General features: G+C 38.4%; 1 protein-coding gene across 7 annotated transcripts in view; it reads left to right on the top strand.

Annotated features, from left to right (window-relative positions):
• KIF21A (kinesin family member 21A) overlaps positions 1-24,921 on the top strand; it is an 87,493-nt gene that overhangs the window by 55,694 nt on the left and 6,878 nt on the right. For 2 of the 7 annotated variants that reach the window (XM_063155467.1, XM_063155465.1), the window contains 15 exons: positions 36-247; positions 894-1,047; positions 1,410-1,610; positions 1,941-2,042; positions 3,758-3,923; positions 4,409-4,429; positions 8,284-8,344; positions 8,557-8,611; positions 9,900-10,117; positions 14,424-14,534; positions 15,068-15,196; positions 18,795-18,931; positions 21,260-21,440; positions 21,788-21,952; positions 22,640-22,757. In XM_063155467.1, the coding sequence (XP_063011537.1) occupies positions 36-247; positions 894-1,047; positions 1,410-1,610; positions 1,941-2,042; positions 3,758-3,923; positions 4,409-4,429; positions 8,284-8,344; positions 8,557-8,611; positions 9,900-10,117; positions 14,424-14,534; positions 15,068-15,196; positions 18,795-18,931; positions 21,260-21,440; positions 21,788-21,952; positions 22,640-22,757 (2,031 nt within the window). Of the gene's footprint in view, positions 1-35; positions 248-893; positions 1,048-1,409; positions 1,611-1,940; positions 2,043-3,757; positions 3,924-4,408; positions 4,430-8,283; positions 8,345-8,556; positions 8,612-9,899; positions 10,118-14,423; positions 14,535-15,067; positions 15,197-16,758; positions 16,798-18,794; positions 18,932-21,259; positions 21,441-21,787; positions 21,953-22,639; positions 22,758-24,921 lie in introns of all 7 variants that reach the window. The other 5 variants (XM_063155468.1, XM_063155466.1, XM_063155472.1 and 2 more) reach the window with 4 other exon arrangements.

Raw genomic sequence — 24,921 nt, 5'->3', positions numbered from 1 at the left:
TTGGGAGAGTTACTCGTGTCTTTGCACTGTTTCAGGTCACAGCCCTTCGTCGGCAAGTCAGGCCTCTGTCTGATAAAGTGGCAGGAAAAGTGAGTCGGAAGCTGAGCCTGCCTGAGCATTCCACACAGGAAGCAAGTTCTAGTTTGTCAGGAGAGCATGATGGCTCCAGAACAGCAGCCCAGCAGAAGATGAGAATTCCTGTTGCAAGGGTTCAAGCATTATCTGTAACTGCAACAAATGGAACAGGGTAAGCGTTAAAACTTGTTAGGACTCTTACAAGAACTGAAATTTGTGTGGACTTTCTAGCAGGTGCTGTTAGTTGTCAAACTGTTATCATGTAATGCTCATAAAATGGGTATTTTAGCATTATCAAATGCAATTTCAGTTTTCTGGGTATAAGATGATAATATAATAATAAATGGCATTAAATGGCAAGTCACATAAACTGGATTTTGACATCTTGAGGGTTTTTAAATCTGCTCTTCAGGAGAAATTACCTTGGTGGTCCAATGCCAGCAGTGTTAAGTTCATGGAGAAACTTGTTGGAAAATGCAGCTCAGTGTATCAGATTTATTTGTGCTTTTCCACTGTGATTTGAAGCAGATCTCCTTGTTAAATAGGGAACAACACCTACATGGCATTTAAACTCAAGAGTGTGTCATGAAAGATGCTGCAGTGTTTGAAACCTGTTTTTCAAGTGCAGCATGTTAGAGTGCAGTAGAATTTGGGGCTGGGTAGAGGTGGCTGTCTGGTGCTGTGAAAACCTATAACAACTTTCACGTGACATTTTAAAGTTGTTTGTGAAAAATATTCCAGCCTGATCCTTTCCACATTTGAATTTGTCACTGAACTGCTTCAGACTTAGCTGTGTATTTCTCTTGAACGTGCCACAGGAGGAAGTACCAGCGGAAAGCAGCGATGAGCAGGGTTTACTCCTCGAGGGCAGCCAGGATGAAGTGGCAGCTGCTGGAACGCAGAGTGACTGACATTATTATGCAGAGGATGACTATTTCCAACATGGAGGCAGATATGAACAGGCTGCTTACGGTGGGTGATGTGCTGTGCACTGTTGGCTGTATCATTGTATTAACTAGTGCAAGCATACTTGCAGTATGTTTGCTGTCAATTAACTGCTGTTATGGCAGCATTGGCAAAGTGGGTGGAATCTACTGTAGTCAGTCAAGACACTTTTGGCTCCAGTACACATTTGAACAATGGGGTTGCTGTGCTTAGTACATTAACGGCATCATGTGCAAACAGATTACTATATTCCCCTGTGTAACTTGTTCCCATGGAAATTACAATATGTTAGTTAAACTGCAGCAAACTAAGAAAAACAAAAAGGCACTTCAGTGTTCTAAGGGTTTACTAATTCCTTTTTCTTAATATTATGTCTTTGTGGAAAATAGCAACGTGAAGAACTCACCAAAAGAAGAGATAAGCTTTCAAAGAAAAGGGAGAAGCTCATCAAGGGTGGAGGTGGCGGTGAAGCAGATAGAAATGTCCAAAACATAAATGAGGAGATGGAATCAGTAACTGCAAACATAGACTACATCAACGACAGCATTTCTGACTGCCAAGCAAACATCATGCAAATGGAAGAAGCAAAGGTAGGTCAAATATTATTGCAAAAATGGTAAAATGGAGACAGGAAAACACAACTGTGTTAGCACTGAATATGTTCTCATTTAGAAATTAGTTTTTGTTTGTCTGTGTAATTGTTAAGCCAGGAAGTGAAAATTGGTGAAAACTTGTATGTGAAGTTTGAGATGAAGACTTATACAATTGATACCTGAGTTTTAGTGTCAGTAGTGTAATGCCAGTTAAGATTGCAAAGCATTTAAATGTCAAAGCTGATGCTTTCTATTATGCTGGCAATAACTTATTTTAATTCTTGGGACTTTTTCACAATCTGACTGGGTTTATTCTTGCACACATAGGAAGAAGGAGAGACCTTGGATGTAACAGCAGTGATTAATGCTTGCACTTTGACAGAAGCTCGATATTTGCTTGATCACTTCCTTATGATGGGCATCAATAAGGTAATGTGTTAAGTGAAGTATGTGTGTGCCAGGTGCCGATATGTTGTACTGACATAAAGACATGACTAAAGTGTGTTAAACAAAGCAAAGCTGGTCAGCATTACTGAGTCATGCTGATTCTCAGTGTGAAGGCCCTTGAGATCTGTTGTCCTCCAGCTTACTGCCTGTTTCTCAACCCCCAGTAGAACCTTCTTCACTGTATTAATTAGCTCATGTTGTTCTTACAAGAGCACTTTTTGTAATCAAATAAATCTCTGTGTTTTTCAACAAACTGCTAAAGAGAGCTCGAGATCTTTTTTTAAAAAGACTGGCTCAGTCACCTTTGTACAAATAGGAACCTCAAAAAATTTAATATGTTGATGCATGACATACTTCAGTCTGAGTAGAGCCACAGGAATTCTTCTGAAGGTATTGGGGAAATATGTGTTCTCTCATATTTTCAAAACAAGTATTTGGTAGTTTATAACCCTGTGCACATATGTATCTGTGTTCTTGTTGCTGCTTTTCTTTCTGTCTCATTGGGTCAAATGGAAAATTTCAATGATACTGAAACTGTCTTTGAGTCAGCCCCCCTGACCAATTCTCTGGAGTTTCTTTTGCATTTTTGATTTGTCGCTATGCAGGTAATCCAAAAAGTTTGTGGGAGAAAAAAAGGGTAAAAGAAAGTTCCCACAGTCACATTGGCATCTGGAAATTTCAATCTTCTAATATTTTTTCAGCCCTTGGATGTGTTTGAATGGATCTTGTAACAGAGTTAATGTGAGAAAAGTGCCTCTGACTCACTCTGTTAACAATTTCTCTTTATTATGATTAAAAGCTCCATTATGTAAAGGCTTCTATCATCTTTTTGTTCAGTAATTATCACATAGAAAAGCTGAAGGGATTTTTTTTTTTTTGCAAAATTGGTCATGCCTACTGTCTATTCTATTGTTTGTTTTCACCTGCAGAATGTGTCTATTGATATGTACCTTTAGTTCAGTCAAAATGTAGGATGTAAATTCATAGGGCTACACTTGTTACTCCAGCACTGGCACTCAAAGTCTGCTGTTGCCCTACAAGCCTTTGAGAGGACATGTTGTACCTTCATTTTTCCATACTGCTTATTTTGGAATTTGGAAATCTATTTGGAAACCATTCCATAAATTATCTTTGGCTGTATTTTCTACAACTAAAAAATTCCCACAAATTTGCGGATCTAGGGAAGTTCTCTTAAAAGGAATTCTGTCATAAATTGGGCCATAAGATCTTTCATTAGAAGCTGAAAGTTCACTCAGTGATTGGGTAGGAAAGATTACAGTTCTGTGTCCCATCCTGTCCCACTTCTACTTCCCCCTGTTCCTTGTCATAGAGTACCATAGGTAATAATTTTTTAAAAAGTAGTTATTTGGGAAAAGTGGAGGTGTTGATCTTTCAGATGCTTGCTACTCTTAAAAAATGCAAAGACTCTGAATTGCACTTGGGAGTCGTGTCCCACTTAGCCACTAGATGCATATTTGCAAGGCAGTCTGAGGAATGCAAGTTAAAGGAATGCTTAATGAGTGTCTTTAAAAGGTGAAGGAAAGAAAAAGACCCTTTGTTGACACCTGATCTTCAGGATGTGAGAAGGCAGCTGCAATGTACACATTTTTTGTGTTTGTAGCTTTTAAAAAATTTTGACAATTTTCATTTTCTAAAACAAGGGTTCTGATAAAACATGTTATCTTTCTTTCTCTTAGGGTCTCCAAGCAGCTCAGAAAGAAGCTCAGATCAAAGTTCTTGAGGGACGCCTTAAGCAGACAGAAATTACTAGTGCTACTCAAAACCAACTGCTGTTTCATATGCTAAAAGAAAAAGCTGAATTAAATCCTGAACTTGATGCTTTTCTGGGTCATGCTTTGCAAGGTAGTTTTTTCATCATTTTCTGAATAGTCAGCTGCATGTCATGTTTGCCTTTTGTGCATGCTGTACTGGGCATTCTAGACTATTTCCTTTCTGAATAGATGCTGTACTGTAACATCTTATACTTCACAATTGACATGCATATATGGCATTTTTAAGTAGACCCTCTCAGCAGTGAAATGTAGAAAACAAAGTTTTCTTATTATTGAGATTTTTTAAAATTCAAATAATCTGCTTGTTATTTTGACAGTCTGGAATTGTTTTAACTTCTGAATGGGAAGTTCAAAAATTTAATCCCGTTCAGTCATCATATGCTAGGGATTTTGGATTGGCATTTTATGTCGTTACGGCATCTATTCTACTTCTCATGAGATGATACTAAGAAAAATTTAGAATACATTTGGGTACTTTTGTTTTATTTCTTTTTATAAATGGATATGTTTTGATTGGAATGTTGCTTTTTTTTCCTTGTTGCTGTATTTACACAGACCTAGATAGCATACCACTGGGTAAGTATGTTTAGCTTTCTGTGTACTGTACAGCTGCATGAGTTACTAATTCATTCATGTTCACTAACTGATGCATCTTAGAATTTGTGAGTGTGTGAAATTTGCATGAACTATTCTGTAAATGTACTCATTATCATGAGCTTAAAGAGCATTTCTTCCTTTCTGAAACCACCCCTAGCTCTCGTGGTAATAGCCCTTGTGGTAGTTAAAAGTGAAGACAGTAAGCAGAGCTGTATTTCAAATTTATAACTTGGTGTTTGCAAGCCCAAAGTATGTTCAGACTACATAAAACTATTTTGTGATATACTACTGTTGTAACAAATTCTGCTCATCTTTTTAGGTTTGGAAAAAAGGCAATTCTTAATTTGCAGGTCACTTTTAACCTTTTGCAAATAGCTCATTTTGTAATGTAAATATTGTACAGAATGCAGGATTATTTCCCACTTTTTCAATTGGGTTTAAGTTACTGACTTCACTGATTTTGACATAAGTCTCTTGTTGCTGTTGCTTTAGAGTTATTCCCAAATGAATTAAGCTTATTTTCTTCCCTCCAAAGAATTGGCTGTATTTGGAACTTGAGAAAAATAATCCTGTTACCAGTGCTAATTCCTTTTGTGTTGTCTTGTGCTACTTTTAATCACATTTTACTGTCCTGTGCTAGTTTGCACAGCATTTCAAAGCACAAAACTACACGGAAGTGTGTAGATCATAATGTAGAGATGGTGAGAACTTGGCCATTTTCCTGTCAGGTGACACCTGAAGATCTGTGTCAGGGGATCTTGCTACATGCAGCCAGTTATTTATTCAGGAACCTCAGTGGTTTGTAGCATCATAGTGTCTCTAAAACAGGCCTTTAATATGTGTGCATGTTCACCCCTGTTGGAGCTTTGTTTCTCCTGACAGCATTGCATTTGCTTTAGCTCTGGACAGGCTTTTACTTATTAACAACATCTGAAGCAATGAAAAGCCACTTGCTAAATGTATTGAAACAGTAGCTCTGTAATCAAATTTTTCGTAGAGTTTTGTCTCATTAAAAAAGCTTTTTAACACTTTGCAAGCATGACCTGAGGCTCTTAGAGTATCTTAGCCTCTCAGGACTCTGCTAACACTTTATAGGAAGGAAATGCAGCTGAATATGCTGCACTAACCTAGGTCCAAGACTTGGTAGTGTGTGTTTTGTGGATCACTAGTGACTAAGCCTTTTAGCTGCAGGGAGTTCAGACACCACAGTTGTGAGGCTTTGCTGCCGGGATTGCTGGCTGGTTCACAGGGATGCTGTTGGTGCAGGGCCTGACACAGCTCCTGCAGGTGGAAGTGTGGGTGGCAGCAGATCCTGAGATCAGTCTCACCAAGATGCCTGACATCTCAGTGGTAGAGCACAGAGAGCCTTATCCCAAGCAAAGGAAATGCACTTCCATGGTATTTGTGATTCGCCTTCTTGATGCCTACTTTCAGATCCACCATCTTCAGAAGTTCTGATCCATTTGAATACACTTGGCTCAGAAAAGCTTGAACATTCCCCAGTGTAGTTGTGCACTTGCATTCAGCTGTAGACAAGAAGTTTCAGTCTGCAGAAAAGTACATCACAGGCTCAGGTTTTGACTTGAATGGAAATTCAGTGCACATCCACCTTGGTGGATGAACCAGCTGCCCTTCACTATCCCATCTGCTCTTATGAAGAGTTAAAATGACCGTGAAATTGAGTTTTGAATGTTGCTGAAGTGACTCCTTTTTGAGGATTTGTGGAAGCTGCTTTTACTTCCCACCTGTGATGTATGGACATTAATGGATGTGGGTCACAATGATCTATGTGCAGATTTTGAGAGGGCTGGTCAAATGTCATTTCCTCTGGGTGAGCTGTGCTGGTGTATGGCTTTATTCTGGCACCATCCAGTTGCCACTGCATGAGGATGAAGATGAATAATCAGAAAATTCTCCACCAGTTCTGCAAGCAGTGGTTTGCTAGCAGCTATCCCTGCAAACATTACTGTCTTTACTAACTTCATTTCTCCTTTCCTCTCTTCTCACTCTGACAGAATCTTGCTCTTTCTATCTTTTTGTTGATTCTGCACACTGGTTTCTCTCCTGGGGCTTTGGGCAGTCTTCCTGTGTTGAATTGCAGACAAACTGAAGATACTCATCAGGTCACATGAGAGTGAACCTACAAATAAAATCCCACGTTTTGTGGTCATTCCACAGTTTCTACTTAGTTACTTGTAAAAAGAGATCACAAGTTCTTTATGAGTAGAGGATGAAGTAACATAATTCTAATTTTTTTTCAAATGCATTTATTTTAGGGATGCTGCTTTTGTCTTACTGAAAGGAGCAGTACTCTAAATCCCCACTTTTGCAGAAAGCATATAATAATAATAGCAATAATAGCAACACTAATGACAATAATAAGTATTGAAAGATTTTAATCTGGCCTCAAATCCATGATGGAGCAAAAAGAAACCTGAACATTCACAGTGCTGTTCCTGTGACCCTGCTTTTTTAAGAATATTGTTGTATTTCTGATAATTAAGTTTACATTGTTAAAATTAATTAAGCAGTTGGGTAACTCTGAAGTGCATTATTGGTGTTGGTTCTAGGTTGATGGTTTTAACTTTTTCAGGGAAAATATTTAGATGCAGCATACACAAATGGCAGTATTTTCCTTCTCTTTTTTCCATTCTTTCTCAAAATTCAGCTGAAAGCTGCATATCTTTCCTTCCTTTCTCCAAAGCATGAACTTTAAAGATATATACATGGACAAACCTGTTTTAATATGGGTTACAAATATATTTGTTCTATGCATTGCAAATGGTATCTGCTTTTTGAAAGAAATTAAGTAAAGAAACTCAGTGTCTCTTCTAGTAAAGAGGAGATGTTATAGAATGTCATTACAAGGTTATTTAATCCTTAATATTTCACGAGTATGTTCAAAAATAAGGGACTTTGCTTGCAAAAATGTGTTACCTATATCCTTGATCTATGTCTAAAATGTATTATTAGAATAACACACAATTCAGGGGATTTGCTTTCCCAGCAGTTTGGAACTGATTGTACATGTGCCCTTGACTCATTGTGTCAGCTTAATGTTTTGCACCATTTGCATGCAGAAGTGTTACTTGGATGTTTGACAGTGTTAGTGTGTGGCATGCATGCTGGTTTTGTCTTCTGTGGACAGGTTTGTGCACCCATTTTTGCTTCAGGAACATTTCTACTGAGCAGCTTCCTTTAGAAATTAATCTCTTTTTAGCAAGCAATTCTAAAGTATTAAGTGGTAGCAACATCCTCTTTTGAAATGAATCCTTATATACTAATAAAGTGCTTGCTTCTTGTCAGCTCAAATGCTTGGTGGCATTCTGTATCAGAGGAGGCTGAGCCTCAGCTCACTAGCTAGTTAAAAATATCATTTTCTTTTTCCTTATGGTCAGGCTGATTCTGTCTTGGAGCAAGAGGATGGAAAAAAAGAGGAGAGAGACATTCTTACTGTCCAGTGATTTACATCCCATATCTTCCATGTCTTGCAGATAATTTTCTTTGCTTTATCTGCTCTCTTACAGATTTCCTTCTAGAATTTCTGTTTTTCTATCATCTCTGTTGCTCTGCTAGAGTAGACAGAGGACCATGTTTGGCACAGTATGCCTAGATGTATGATGTATTTAGATTGTATGAAAATAATTACTTTAGGTGTAAGGAAAATTCAGTGGGGCTGGATAGAAAACAGTCAAGAAATTTTGAAAATCCCTGTCTTTTGTACTCTGTTCATCTACATTCAACATTGTCTGAGTTGCTTTGTATAGCACTTAAAGCCTTCATATCCTGTTGTAGAGGAACAGACTAATGTTATTCTTCTGGAAATTTTCTAGAAAATTTGGAAGATAGTACTGATGAGGATGCCCCATTACATAGTCCTGGAACAGAAGGCAGGTGAGGAATCTTTGTTACTACTGATTCTAGAAAAATTACTGTAATTTCTTCCTTTTGTAATGCAGAATTCTGTATCCTTTTGAAAGTATCTCTAACATTGTTTCATTATACTTTGCCCACGATTTCAGTAGAAAGAAGAATAAAATAAAAATACACATCTGCAAATCTGCAAAAAGTATGACTTCCTAACTGTGATGCAATTTTTCTTTTAGTACATTATCTTCAGATCTCTTGAAGCTTTGTGGTGAAGTCAAGCCCAAAAGCAAGGTAGGATTTTCAGTGATGATGATGATGATGATAATTCTTCTACGTGTCTTCTAAGTGGTTCTATAATAATTCATAATTTAATGCTACCTTCTGGAGAATGCCCTTGCTTTGCCCAAGAGACTTTAATGAATGAAGACATGAACTGATGTATACTTTGCATATGATTTGTGTGCAATATGATTTTGTGTGGACACTCCACTCTAAGAAGCAATGATAAAAATTACTTCTTCAGTATTTTGGGGTTAAGTTATTAATATTCCAGAAAGAGATGTGTTCTTTCAGTTACTTGCACTCCAAACTGGTGTAGTTTTGCAGACTAGTATTAGTTAGGCTACAGTTCAGTGCTGTTGCCAGTGGGAACTGTGAACATGCATATTGTTTGCAATTTGTCACAGAAATCTTGAAGTTTATGAAACAGAAGTTTGACCTCCAGGGTCTTAATTACAGTTGACAGTGGAGGACTATATTCTAGGCTGACTACACTTTAATATTAATGGCAGTGGGAACTGGAAATGTGCACTGATGGCAATTTTGCTTCTGTGCTCATGGGAGCATAAACCAAGTTTGCAAAGCAAGAAGCTTAGCCTCCACTTTTCCAACTGCAATTGGCTTTGGAAGAAACCATCTGTGTTGGCTGTTGAATTATTTGGTAACATTCCTTGGTGTGCAGCTTTTTGGGCTGTTTAACTGAATTTGGTCTGAAATGCAATGAAATAAACATATCATTTTTGTAACAGCTCTTTTCAGATTGCGTCTTTGTCTTCCCTATTGGTCTTTGTTTCCCTGAGGAATAGATCTTAATTTCACTCTAAAATGACACCTAACATGTGTGATCCATTTTTTACAAATTACTGCCTTGCACAAAGCTTAGCTCCTTTGTGAGTTTTTCTGTTGTTTTCAAATTGTTGAAATGCTGAATGAATTTTATAATTGTAGGTATTTAAATTGACACTTTGCTTTATTCCTCTCTGCTTTATAACATTTCATTTGGATAAACCATAGGTGAGTACAATTGTACTCATGTAGTATTGGCAGGCAGCTGGTTGAAAGGATATCCTTGGAAACCAGTTGTCAAATCCACGTTTCATGCCATTGAATTTGAATTGCCTCCTCTGAAATCATTGCCCAAAATCCGAGACGAGCTTCTTGATTTAGTTTCCAGAGGCAGCTGCCAAGTGTTTGCGAGCGATGCTAATCGCCAGCTAATGCCGGGTTGAGTGTGGGACTCTTGGCACACAGCTTTGCAGGCTGAAGTGCAGTTTGTGTTTGTTTGTCTGTGTGTCTGCAGGCCCGCCGCAGGACCACCACGCAGATGGAGCTGCTGTACGCGGCCAGCAGCGAGCTGGGCTCCGACGGCAGCGCCGCAGACGCTGCCCCCGCTGGCTCTGCTGCAGCAGCCGCCGAAACCCAGGAAAGTGGGGCTGCTGCTGACACACACGACACTTCTGCTAGGGACAGAGAGTTTATACCCCCACCATCTGGCTTACCTTCTAAGATAGGCAGCATGTAAGTTTGGCCATGCTGAACTAATTATCCTTTGCTTTTAAAAAAATGCATGTTGCTGATTTCTTGTAATCTATTATTTTAACTTTACAACTGAGGTTGATATACTTGATGCTTACTAAATAATACTGACAAAGTTCTTTCCTTTCTACCATCACCACTCTAGAAAGTATAAATGCAGTCTTGTAGGTACTGTGGTTCTTATTGAAGATGTAAGTTCTGTTAAGCTGCTTTGTTATTGTAACTGTGTTCTATGTAGAGGGGAAAACCCCTCTAGCACCTTGAACAGTTTGCTGTATTAGTGCTATGGGAAATGCACATTCTAGGGAGATAGTGAGAATCTGATTAAAACAGCAGAGAGATTTAAAAAAATCCAACAAAACAAAACTTTATAATGGTATTTGTATATGGTCCAAATTATTAGGGAAAGTCTTTCAGTGAGTTGTCATGTATGGACCATGCATAAAATGTAGAAGTCTAAGCAACAATAGAATATTCAAGTAAAAAGTTGAAAGGAAAATGTTAGATATTATGAATCTTCAAAATCCTTTCCAAATTATTAGGAAAAGTCTTTCAGTGAGTTGTCATGTATGGACCATGCATAAAATGTAGAAGTCGAAGCAACAATAGAATATTCAAGTAAAAAGTTGAAAGGAAAATGTTAGATATTATGAATCTTCAAAATCCTTTCTGTTTGCAGGTTGCACTTACCTGCAGAACAGTTTTACTAATCGAAAGTATCTCTTGATTCTAAACAGAACTAAAAATAATTTTGTCATTTTACTTTGGGACCAGCAGGTGTCTCTCACACACACTCTTTATTTTCACTTGCTCTTGCTGTTCATTTTATATCTACCAATATCACTGCTGGTTATTGGCCATTCACTGCTAGAGACCCTTTTCTTGGCTTTTTTAGGTACTACCTCCTGTGTTGCACAAGCTCATGTGTAAATTCAGTACACTTCCCACATTCAATGATGTGTCCACATTCAGTGTCCCGTAGCTATCTTCACATTTCAGGTTCCAGAGTTAAGCATCTTTTAATATTCACCTGTCCTATTTGCATAATATTTTTACAGCAGTCTCTACCTAATGCACATTTGCAATTTGTATTTTTTACTATGTATTTCTGGCATGTGCTTGAGGTGGCAATTGTGAACAGTAAAACACTGCTGACAGCAATTATTAACCCATGCTGATGGCTTCAGTGCAAATAGAATCTGCTTGGAAAGAATGCTGTGAGGGTGAGCATAGGTGGAGAAAACCCACTTGTTTCAGCAGTTAGCATGAGATCAGTAGAGACTTTTGAAGCTTCAAGATCTAAAACATCAAGTGTTATGACCTGACATCCAAGACTCAGGTAATGCCAACTTTTGCCTCACTCTATCTTCTAGAATGTATCCATTTATAAAAGTGAGCCAGCAAAAAGGCAAACAAGGATTTCCCCAAAACTGTGTTCTGCAAGAATTTGAGAGTTGCATACTGTCAAAAAGTCAATTCAGTCAGCAATAGGCCTCACAAACTGAATTGGTATTGATCATGTTTCTGTAGATAAGTGATCAAAAATTCCCACAATCAATCTGCAGTGACCTTCTCACTGCAAGTGTATATGTTTTTACAAAACTAGAACTCTTGCTGGTTTATCTGGTCTTAGTTGAAGAAAGCTTGTCTTTATGACCCATCTGGCCTTCCCTTATAGGCCTGTGGTGCCAGCATATCTCTTGTAATAAAATATATTATTCAGGAGGAGATTTGGACCTTACCTGTAATAAATGTTTTCTTCCTTCTGCCACTTACTTAAGCAACATTTGGGAATGTAGAGGCTGTAATCCAAAATATGGATTCCCAAAGAGACAGAAATTAATTGTATGTTTAGGTGTCTGCATATGTACAAACTGCTCCACTCTGGAACCCCCTCAGTTTTCTAAGGTCTGTGGTGATTCCATGGTCCTTGGAGAGGGATTTGTTACAAGGGTGTGTGTTTATAGGATGAGGGGTAATGGCTTCAAACTGAAAGCTTGTAGGTGTAAATGAGATATTGGAAGAAATTCTTCACTGTGAGAGTCAAACACTGGAACAGGTTACCTAGAGGAGCTGTGGATGCTCCATTCCTGGAAGTGTTCAAGGCCAGGTTGGATGGAGCTTAGAGCAGCCTGGTTTAGTGGAATGTGTTCCTGCCTAAGAGAAGGGGGTTGAAACTAGGTGATCTATAAGTCCCTTGCAATCCAGACCATTGTGTGATTCTGTTATTTAGGGAGGCATCTAAATACATATGGCCAGCAGTTAATTTAACTGGAATTCTGTTTACAAAGTTGGTTAGTGCTGTTGTCCTTTGATATGCTCAACTCATCTACAGCAACTTTTTCAGAGGATAGTTGTCTTCTGTAGGACTTGTCAGCTCTGTTCAGATGTCTGTCCTGGCAGATAAAAAAGGGCTCTGGAAACCTGGAAGTACGTATGTGTCCTGTTCCTTTTCTGTTGGGTCATTGCCATCATGCACCTGGTTTTTACACCTTTGCTTAGGAAGTCCATTCCAGCAAGATAGCTGTATTTTTATAATAACTGCATTGCCAGGCTTTCAAAAAGAATTCAGAAAATGATGATGCTATTTACACCCTCTTCTGAGGATGTTCCAGTGTGGAGTCAAAGATGGAAGACTCAAGGGTAGATAGAGAGAGAGCAAGTGGAAGTTGTCTCTGTGTCTGAGTATGCAGGATGCCAGTGTGAGGCAGAGGAGCTTGGGTTCCAGTTTCTGCTTTGGTTTATTTAATTGAGCAGCTGCTCAGTAGACATGTAAGCAACCCTGGCAATAGACACTACAGCCTGTTTGTCATCCTTGCTGGAAGACCTGTCAACCTGATTCATGGAATTTGCCTTGTGACCTCAGGATTTTTGCATTCCTAAATGCATACTGGTCCAGCATAAAGAGAGGGAAGGGAGTGTGTCCTGTTCCACCTTTTTTTGGTGTCCTTTGCACAGTATGCCTAGAGGTAAGGGAGCCCTACATAGAAATGGGTGCTCTGGCCTTGAGGGAATTGGATCCCCTTTCTCCCCTTTTCTATGACTTAACTGCTAGGCTTGTGTGCCAAACCAGGCAGGTTATCACTTGTCCTCCTTTCCCTGTCTCTTGAAGACCCCAGGGAACTCTAGGGTTGACATGCAGCTCTTGGCATTAGGTCCCTCACATTCCAGTGAGGGTTTGTGATCACCTGAGACTGTCTCCTCTGCTTGGGTCAGGTAGCTGTTTGTGGTTGTGCTGTCCATATTAAATTATGTTCTTCTGCATTCCAGTCTCCAGGTGGATTTTATATAGCACAGATTTCCTCTTAAGGGAAACATGTAGAGAAGTTGGAGCTATGCATGTTCAGAACCTGTAGGGCTCTGAGACTGATGGTCATAACCATGTCAGGCAGGTGGCCTGCCAAATGAGCTTTATCTGATTAATGGAGTTGTGTGGAACAAAAACACTTTCAGAATCTGCTTTCTTGCTTTAATGAGTGTTTCATATTCATAGGAAAAAATCCTTCTAAATACAAAGAAATAGGAAAAACAAAACAAATATTGCTTTTGTGATTGCTCAACTAGTGAGAAATGGAAGTTCAGAAGAATGGAGACCACTCAGATTCCTTTCTTTTTTCTTTTGTCTCACTGTGGTGAAATAGCTTTAATACTGTCCTCTTGATATTCTTGCTAATTTTAATGGGGAATAAAAGGTTGGGAGGGGAATAAAAGGTTCCAATTCACAGTGACTGTGAATTGGAATTGTTTCAGAGTAAGAACTGGAGAGACAAATGAGGGATGGAAAGCAAGGGAGAAGGGAAGTGGGGGATAAAGAGAAACCATGTTATAATAGCTTGTCAGTGGGAAGTACCTCTTCTCACTTCCTAATTAACATGAGTATGTTACTGCAAAGTTTCATTTGTGTATAAGAATCATTGTGATTTCTCTGTTCTTCATGTCTGTAAATGGTCAATTGCAGATATAAATGTGGAATCTGAAATTTAAGAACTTCCATGATGTTAATTTGGGACGCATACTCCATTGTATTTCTTTTAGTGAGTCTCTTTTATTATTGAATTAGCGTATCTCCTTTAACCGCTCAGCATCTGACACTGTATTTTCATCAATTTTGAACATTAATAACTTGAATATAAAAATATTCAAGTGTGAGAACAAGTTTATAATCCTTAAATTCAAGAGAGACAACAATAGATTAAGTATGTTCTAAAATTTGAAATCACACTGAGAGAATGACAGGTAATGTTCTGTGATGGGCCTTAGAGTGAGATAATGATTGCTCTTGTTTTAGTTCGAGACAGCCATCTCTTCCAGAGAAGAAAATACCTGAGCCTTCACCTTTAGCAAAGAGAAAAGCCTATGAGAAAACAGTGGAAAAGACAAAGACAAAAGAACAAAAACTGTAAGATTATTTTAAATTCATTTCCTCTGACATAATTTGAACTTTGAATTTTCTTGAAAAATAAATCTATATTTTTTCTATTTCTTTTCTTCCAGGACAGTTTATATTGCTGCCATTGTTGATATTATTGCTCAGCTTATGAGTGGTTGTTTGGGATTTTTTCCAGGTTGCTTTTCTGTACAAAATAGCTTGGGGCAGAGCCCTGAGAAAAATGTCCTTTGGAGCATTTGCAAATTGCTTTTTTTTTTTTTTTTTTTTTTAATCAAAGTCAACAGTATCTCTAAGAGCCTTCAATTTTATAAGAATTTCTTCGTTTTACATTTATGTTTTCTGCCTGTAGCTTTCACTTTTACCACTTAATCTTTGAACATTGTGCCATCTTGCACTCTGCAGCCCTAAGCTTTTTGCCTTCTCTGAAAAATATCTGTATTAAATCTCAATCATTTGCTTAAGAGAAGAGCATCTAACGTTTGAGGCATGTTGCATCTAACTTTTCTAACCTGTTAAAGAAGATGTTCTTTTTTTTTTTGTAGCTCAGATTCTGGAGCCCCAGAGGCTAGTCTGTCACCTCCTACTTCCCCACCAAGCCGGCCCCGTAATGAAATGAATGTTTTTAGTCGTCTTACTGTTTCTCAGGGAAACACATCAGTTCAGCAGGATAAGTAAGTCACAAAGGGAAGCCTCAGCCCCCAACCAGGGAAATGCAAAGTGTGCTCAAGTTTTCAGTGTAGTGTCTGGTAGAAATTTTGCCCTTCTGCAAGACAGGAGGGGAGATATTTCTCATGTGTTTGCGTAGTTTACAAAGGAAATATTTTAAACTATCATGGAACCACTGTAAAAATTTGAGAAGAGAAATTTCCTGCTGAACCTTGTTTCCTGTTTTCTAGGCTATGTCTGGTATTTGTAGTTTTAAACCCAAAATAGAAAATGGTAGAATTCTTAGATGCTTGTGTATTTGTGTGTGTTTACACTCAAAAATAGATTTTAGGTGATAATTTAGGAAATAGTGCTTTTGACAGTTACTCAGTTGCTCCAGTGCTGCTCAGAGTGCTCTCACAACAGCACCTCAGAGGATGGGACATTGAAATGGCTAGAACACAGTTGTTTAGAGAGTATCCAAATTATTGAACAGACTGACTTTAGGAGGTGATCTGCAGGAGTAGATGATATTCATATCTTGTTTAGAAGAAGTAGAACAGATTTTTCTCACATTAGGCATCTGTTTAGGAACCTTTCTCCAAATGGCAGTGGACTTTACTTGACTAGAATCTCTTTACAGGTTTCAGTACTGATGCAAATACCATGCAGTGCTTATGAACTGCAACTCAGATTTAAAATAAACCTTTATTTGTAACTCTAGCAGCATAAGAAATTGCTTTTGTCTGTTGGCACTATTTTTTGAATAAAATGGGGTTTTTTTCAGAGGTCTACAGCCACCACATACCAGGCAGTGGCTTGCAAGGCTTTCAGTAACTGTGCTTGTGACTTCCTTATCTTAGCTTACCGTTCTTATTGCTAACTCCCCCCAAACCCTTTTTGTTTTCTCTGACCTGACTTTGAAGTCAAGTAGAAATTGCTGAATCTGTCTGAGTTGAAAATGTACATCTTAAGATGTACTGAAAATCATCATGTCTTGGGAAAATATTGTCTTGTATGTTTTCTTGGTTTTTATTTTTAAACATTTTTTGAAATGAGAGGTGAAGGATTTTGAACTTAGCATGGCTTGCAAATCGCTGTATTTATTTGAGTGAGTTATCTTATTTAACATTTATATCTCTTTTACTAATATTTTGCATGTCTCTTCTACACTTAGCAGGCATTGATGTTCAAAGTATTTTTTTTTCTTTTGATATTCTCAACAAGCACTATCTTATGGAGGTTAACCTGTGCATCTATCTTCTCCTTTTAATTTTTTGCCTTTACTTCTCTAAGAAAATGTTGGGGAAATAAGAAATTGCTCAGCTGCTGTTACTCATCTTCTGGAGCTGAAACAGTCTACTGTAACTTACTGCTGAGAGTGATATTTTAAGATAATTATTCTTTCCTCCCTACCCCCATATCATCATTGGTTTGAGATATACCTTGAGCAATGCTGCATAATGTTTGTGGATTTGCATTGCTTTTCTGAGTTGGCCATGCTGTTGTGTGTTCTTCTCATGTGGAGGCATTCTTTTGCTGATACCTATATTCTTTCTCCTCACAATTCCACCACTGTTGATTGTAGGTCTGATGAAAGTGATTCCTCTCTGTCGGAGGTACAAAGGTACTCTCTCTTTCTCTTTTCTGTTTTCTTGACATCTCTCATCAAAGTTATTCCAGTTCTTAAGACATTTCATTTTGCTGCATGACTTTTCCTGATAGCTGTGCGTTGTTTCTCTTGCCTTTGCCGGAACGTGAAATATCTGAGATTTGGGTCAAGCATGTTTCCCCCTCTCCTTTTTTATGGTATTCTTTTATCATTGTTGAGCATGTCAGGTGTTTTAATTATAACTGAGGTATGGTGTAAACATTTCCTGAGACACATCGTTTCTCTCTTTGTTTTCTTAAAACAAAAAAAATAGAAGCAGACATTTTATAGTTCATTTACTTCCCTCCTTATTTTTGTTTTTCTTTTTCCATTTTATGCTTTGATCACTAAAAATGAAATCCTAGTGTAAATAAAAATGAGTAGCTTTTATTACTTCTTTCTGAGACAATGCACAGTGGCTTAAGAGATCAAAGAAATGTTGCCACTTGTGTCCCTGTGGGTTAGGATTTTGGTACTCAGTAAAATATTAGTTTATCTAGAGAAGGGCAGTCAAATAATTGCTAATAATGTAATGGGGCTTTGGCTGGTCATTGTAGCAGTTGTAGTGGTTTTTGTCTGTAGATTTTAGAACACTGCATATACGTAGATAAATAGCTCCAGGACATGTATTTTACATGGCTTTGTCATGGAAGTGAGTGGGTGAGAACAGCAGGAGGAATAACCCGTTCAGAGGCAGCATGATCCACTAGGGAATCCTACAGAGAAAATAATGTTAGTTTAGTATGATGCTAGAAAATAAAGCATGGAGACCTAAATTAATTTAAAAGCAAATTGCTCCTGTTTTCTTGAAAACATAAAACAGTGTAGATGAAAGGTGAAAGCCTTTCCAAAACAAGGAAGATAATGTTACACAATTCAAGACACTATTAATACTAGTAAGATCTAAGGAAGGGTTGCTGAGGAGTAATGAATTATATGAGTGAAGATGTCCTGAACTGTAAAAATGTTAAAAATCATAATTTTAATGTACTGGATAAGCTAATCAGTTGTCACAAAGTTAGCTTGTATCATAAAGGACTTTTTCCTTTCTGTAGCAAACTTCTGGACAATATTACTAATTTTTTAGATTTTCCTAAAGCATCTGATACTTTTTTCTGTTTGGTTTTGTTTTCATGAGATAGGGCTATGGTTTAGTTCCTTTTCATCACAGTTATGTGTGTGATTCCCAAAAGAGCATGACAGTGAGTCTTAACTGCCAGCTGGCTGGGTCACAGCTGTGTTGCATGTTTTGGGCATTACCTTGAGGCTTTTCTACACTTCACAGATTAAAGGGGTGTGTGTGCATGCAATTGTATGCATGGGATTTTAGACTGCTAGTAATTTTTGTTTGGTAAAGAATTGTGAGGTGTTTATTTCAGGCAAGTTAGTCTTTTGGCATTAGCACAGAATTAGCTGAAAGTGCCCAGGAAGATTCCTCTGGGGTGTCAGCATTCCAGTCATCCTCCCTTTTAGCTATTTGAGCCATGAGCATGTTGTTGGGTACAGGGTGCAGTGGGAGCCTTTTCAGGCACAGAAGTTGACAGCAGTTCTGTGTCTGCCCACAGAATGCAGGCAATGTGAAATGCATGCTGAGTTTGGAATTGGTGGAGCACATTACATTTGCTCCATTTTTCAGAGCTGTTTATGCTGTTTAGATGGTTGATCTTGGGCATACAGAAGCTTTAAGTGTCCTGGTTTGTTCAGCATTATGTAGACTTTGCCATGTACCCAGCATTTAGCATCCTGTTGTCTTTTCATTTGTTTGTTATTTTTGTGATTTTCTTTAACTGATAGGCCAGAGTGGACATGTGTTGAGGCTGAATAGTAAAAGTCCTTACATAGTTTATGAAAGGCATTCAGCTGTTCTGCCCTCACATCTAAGAACTAGGTTAATTTTTTTTCCCTACATGCAAGTAAATTAGCTTTATCTGTGTCTATTACTGTGCCCAACTCACATTCCTTTTTTTCTTTAGGGGGATAATTAACCCATTTCCTGCTTCAAAAGGCATCCGATCGTCCCCACTTCAGTGTATCTACACAGCTGAGGGGCATACCAAGGCTGTGCTTTGTGTTGATGCAACTGATGATCTTCTCTTCACTGGATCTAAAGGTTGGGCAAGCTCTGTGCACCTCTGCTGTCTACAGAGGCTGCTTTGACAGCTTGGGATGTTGTGAAAGTCTCAATTTGTGCTTAGTGCTGTAAACACAGTGGAAAATTCCAAGGGTCTGTTTCTCAACATAAGCTGCAGACAGATTTACAGTAATTATCTACAGGTTTCTAACTGCAAAGTGTAGTATTTGGCTGCATATTTGTCGTGGAAAACCACAAAAAGCAGTAACATTAACACTTGTTGAGTGATAAGATGGAAGGAGTCACGGTAGCATGCAAACACATGACATGCAATGCAGATAGCTTCAGGTAAGGGTGGAGGTGGGAATTTGGACATGTGTGGCTCTACTGCACAGGGTTTGGATACTCTTATGCCATAGTTGGTTTTTTGAGCTATCTTCATCTGAGGATGTCTTCTGCTTCCTCTGTGCATCTCGTTTCCTGTCCTTTGTTGTTATGAGAACTGCATGGCACTTGTGGGACGGCCTGGAATTTTAGTAGCCTCTAAGTTCCTTACTGGATGGTGCAGTCACTCTATAAACTTCTCAAACTGATAGAAGCAGTGTTTTGGAGAGAACATTTTCCTCCTGTCTGTAGTGAATTTCCAGTATCATTGCTCAGTTTGCCTTAAAGATACCACCAGAGGCCACCAGAGCTCAATGGATTCTTTTCACAAACACCTATTTTAATATAAAGGACTTGTTACTTTCTTAATTGTGCAGCTGAAACTATGGCAGACTCTTAGAGTTTTTGTTTTTTTTTTCCTGAAAGTATCAAAGCTAACAGGAATTAGAGTGGCTGGGAAGAAATTAGCACCTATTAACAGGAAGACTCTCCTTTTGACTAGCTCATATAATGAATAAATCTTGACATTTCAGGACATCCCTTTTATCCCAGTATTAGCACAGTTGACAACCCCATCAGATGCAGGTCTTCCACTGCTAATATTCAGTTATGAGTTCTGTGGCTATTCTGCTAGCTGGCTGTTAAAAATACCAAATCACAAACTTGGAGTGAGCTGGCAAACTTTTGATCTTGCAGGTTTTAAGCCAACATTTTAACATTTGTACAAGCATAAACAGTTGCAACAAAGGACATTGATTTAGATTTTGTAAATAATACTTAGTTAATTTCTGTTGAGGTTTTAAATTTAGTGGCTATGTGAGGGAAAAAATGGCATGTTTTAAAATTTTATTTTATATCTAGATTTAGTAGTTTGTTTTTTTTTTTTTAATGGATGTTTGCAGATGTTGCAAATATTAACCTTTGTGAAGTCATATCCTAGCTTCTTAAACTTATGGGAGAATTTTTTCTGTATATATATTTTTTGAGGGGAGTTTACCAAGTATGCTTTTACTCAAGAGTGTAGACAGTTGTTTAATTAAATAAAGTTAAATCTTTTGGAAATGGTTGCTGAAGCAGAAAGTCTTGGCTCGCTGACATCAGATAATACTTGCAGAAAAATTCAGAAATGCCAGTAAACTCTCATGTGTATTGCAGATCTTTGATCTTGGTAGTTGGTGTTTTGAAGTGGCAGACAGGTCTTGCTATACTTACCTTCATGCTATCATAACTGGAGTCTATACATGAAGCTTTCTCTTCTTCCTTCCAGTACTTATTTCAGTATAATTGTATATCTAAAATACCTGGAGTGATACAGACATCATGCAGCAAGGAGAGTTTCTTGTTCTTGCCAGTAGGGTTGAAGATTTCTTGAAAACTTCTGTGCATTTGGGATTTTAATACATAAAAGGTTGCAGTATTTAAATTCCTTGGCTATGGAATCAAAACAGTGACTAAAGCACTCTCTGCTGGGACTTACAGAGGCCCCCAAAACACTGAAGAGTTTGGGTCCCTTCTCACCTTTGTAGTTTTGTTGTGGCACTCAGAACTCAGCCATGCTAAGTCTCAAAACTCATCCTGAACTATGTTTTTGATAATGAATGATTGAATTAAAAATTGGATTCTTCTCTTCATCTATCATCATCCACACTTTACAGCCTCTAAATTGTCTGCATTTTCACTTCCCTTGAGATTTTAATCCCTTTTAAAATGCTTTGGGAGCTAATATGCAGGTCTTGAAAGCACATTTAATGATCAACCTTGCTTAGTTTTGATAATGATAGATGGATGCCTATGTGTATTTCTAAAGAACTACTTAATTTAGCTGTGTTTCTGCAGTGTCTACAGAAATGAAGGAAAATGTTTGAGTGCAAATGAATTAATGTGCTTTTAAAAAAATTAACAGAGTTTAGGAAAAGCATGAGATTTTTCAGGTTTTTTTGATTATTGTTAATATTTTTCCCATTTTTGTTTGTCTTTATTTAGATCGTACCTGTAAAGTCTGGAATTTGGTAACTGGACAAGAGATTATGTCTTTAGGGGGTCATCCAAATAATGTGGTTTCTATTAAATATTGCAACTACACAAGCCTGGTCTTCACAGTTTCAACCTCCTATATCAAGGTGTGGGACATCAGAGATTCTGCCAAGTGCATTCGGACGTTGACGTGAGTATGCTGAACCTCAGGTGCCAAGCATTCCAATGAGCATTCTTATTTTTAGATACATTTTATTATATTTAATTCAGTAGTGCAGTACAGTGTAACATAAGTACACTCTTGGCAATGTTTCTTTACATGTTCAGGCTAAGTCAATATGGGACGCCAGTAATCTATGGGAACACAAAACAATTTGCTTATAGAGTCTTATCAGATGTTCAGTATTCATAATTGGCTTATAGCCTTTTTTGCTCAGTGAAATAGGTTTATTTTTAGAGAGTATACAAAGTGTGGCAAACTAGCTGTAGAATCTGGGGGTTTTATTTTTTTTCCTTTTTCTCCTTCTCTGTACTCAGGTCTTCAGGCCAAGCTATGCCTGCTGATGCGTGTTCAGGAAGTACTAACAGAACAGTTGCTATCCCAGCTGGAGAGAACCAGATCAATCAAATTGCACTAAATCCAACTGGCACATTCCTCTATGCAGCTGCTGGAAACTCAGTGAGGATGTGGGACCTGAAAAGGTACAGAACACCAGCCAAAGAGAATGTTTTTAGGTGGTTACATGTGCATAGGCAGCAAAGTTGTGCACATGACACAGTCAGTATAGTGTTTCTTCTATATGGTAGTGTCCACACCTGGGCAAAATAGGGTATCAGTTACAGATCAGCTAATCCACCTGTGGTGGTTACTGAGATAATGATTTTCTCATGTGTTAAGGTTGTGGTGAATCATTTCAGTAAAAATGACTGGGTAAACACGAGGTTTTGTTTGACAGGCACTACAAAACACACTTTTGTAAGGTGAGGATGGGAATCCTGACTAGTAATTGTTGATGAGATGATGGAAGCCAATGGAAGTAATGAAATATAATATGGGGTTATGATAGCTGCACTATAATTACACTTTTCCAAACAGAACCTGCTCCCAAAGAGTGCTTTCAAAGTACAGAAAATACTTACGAGGGGACTGATTCATCTTTACTTTAAAATGTTCTAATTCCTATTTTGCATAAGTAGAGGGGTTTTGTTGTGTTTAATGTAGATTTAATATTTATCCATGGATATGAACAATAGAGTATAGGTAAACAAGAGGATGAGTACTGAAGACAAAGGGAAAATAAAACAACCCATTTGTCACAAGCTGTGCTATGGACTGTATTGGATATGTGAAAAATTAACAAATCCTCATTTCTTCTCCTATCCTTAAAGATTTCAGTCTACAGGAAAGCTAACTGGTCACCAGGGTCCTGTAATGTGCCTTACTGTCGATCAGATCTCCAATGGACAAGATCTTATTATCACTGGTTCAAAGGATCATTATATAAAGGTAACTTGGCATATCAGCATGGGATGCAGGCTTCAGCAGAAGTGCCTCTCATCTACACATTCAAAATGTGATAGCCAAAATGAAAATTATTTCACCAGTCATGGATCATGAATAATATTCAGTCATAATACTTACCACTTCAATGCCTTTTTTGTTTCACCAAGAAATATGGATGCATGGTTGTCTCCAGTTTAGTTTTTTCTTAATCCCCATTCAATTGGATGTCAGATGTACAAAGTCTTGGAGAAATATTCATAACACCTACTTTTAGGTAACATTTAGCTCTTTATCTTAAGTCAGTGCCTCTCTTCTGGAGTGCAGACCTAATTGTTTCACCAGAGACACCCTGTGTGTTCCTCATGTAAGAGAGTCCAGGGTTTAGCCCAGGCTCGTTCTGAAGTGGGGAAGACAGCCAGGTCAGCACTTCTCAGGCAAGGTGGCCAATATACTTTTCTGTTTCTTGGAGTTGTGATTAATTTACTCAAGGCTGTGGAATCTGTTTTTTTGGGAGGAGGGTTTTTTTTTTTTTTTTTTTTTTTTTTTTTTTGGGGGGGGGGGGTTTGTTTGTTTGTTTTTTCTTTTTGTTTTTGTTTTTTTTTTGTCTCACATCAGCCAGTGGCTATTTAAACCTACAAGCTCCTGTTTCTCAGGGCTACACCCAAATCACCAGACTTAATAAATTTTAGATCATCATGTAAAGGCGACCCTCATACTGCAAGAATGTGTGATGCATGAGGCCAAAGAGAATGGGCAAGAAACCCTAGCTTGTTATGAGGGGATACCCTTCTGTTCTTCTCACACACTGGAGACGAGTGTATGAACACAGCTGGGGTGGAGCAAGATCCAGAACCTGTGTGAGCTTTCTCACTGAGCTAGGCTTTCATTTTTTCATATTATTCTGTAATTCTTGCATGCTTGGCTGGGCACTGTGCCAGATGCAAAAAACTGCCTGGGAGGTTGGTGCACAGTTGGACAGTTTGGGCTGTGGATTTGAATCCTCTCAGCAATGTCCCTATGGTTAGAGGCCAGGGGATTCTTATGCAATGGGGAGACAGAGGCAGACACTCTGAGAATTACTTCTCTGCACAGTTCAGAATATTGGTTTCGTAATGAGCTGCCATCCTGGCACAGTAATGAGGGAAGGACCTCAGTGAGAACAACAGGGTGGGATCATGTAATCCAAGTTTGTCATGCTGTGAGCTCCTGAGACAAGCAAGGAGGTGGGAGGGCTTTTGGAAAACAAAGCTGTCAGCAGCAGAGAAGTTTATCTGTCCTTCTTGTCCTTCCTTTCTGTGGCCAGGCTACATAAATCCTCCTAGGTCTGCCTGCCTCTTGACTTACATCACTACAATGTCCAGGGGTATTTCAGCCATTTCTGTGTGTTTCAGAGTAGTGTGTGTTCTCCATAGTGAATGTCTCCAGAATTGTCAAGCCAGCTGTCTATGAATTCTCAATGCTTCCATTCAGCATGGAAAAGAGAAGGTTATGTGGAGACCTCATAACTTTCCATTATCAGAAGGAGACTTACAGGGAAGCCAGAGAGGCACGCTCTTCATCAGAAACTGTAGTGACAGAACAAGGAGTAATGGGCACAGATGGAAAAAGGGGAAATTTAGGTTATGATATTAACATGAAATTCTTCACTGTGTAGGTGGTGAGACACTGAAACAGGCTGTCCAGTGAGGTTGTGGATGCCCCAATGCTGGCAGTAATCAATGCCAGGCTGGATAAGGCCTTGAGCAGCCTGCTAAAGTGGGAGGTGTCCCTGGTACCAAAGAGGGTTTGGGACTACATGATCTTTAAGGCCCATTTTAACCCCTTAACAATGTGTGTTTCTCTGCATGGGTAGGTCTGTAGGGCTACCAGGCCTGGTGACAGATACTGTCATGTCACAGGAAACTACTGTCTTGTCTACTGAGTCAGTAATATTGGTCATCTCTAGGTACCTGATTTTTCTGGTTTATCACTGAATTTTTTGTTACAGTTGGAACTGATGCATGTTAATTGAATGTGGTAACGTATTTTAAAATACCTTTAGCTCACAAGGTATTATTTTATACTACCAAGCTCTCCCTTTTCTGCTGTCAAGCTTATTCATTCTAAAAGGCCAATAAAGAGCAAATAATAGAGGATAAAGTTTGACATTTGCTTGTGAAACAGAGCT

This window comes from Melospiza melodia, chromosome 4, assembly GCF_035770615.1.
Source record: "Melospiza melodia melodia isolate bMelMel2 chromosome 4, bMelMel2.pri, whole genome shotgun sequence".
Classification (NCBI taxonomy): domain Eukaryota; kingdom Metazoa; phylum Chordata; class Aves; order Passeriformes; family Passerellidae; genus Melospiza; species Melospiza melodia.
This window is presented reverse-complemented; position numbering and strand designations above follow the sequence as displayed.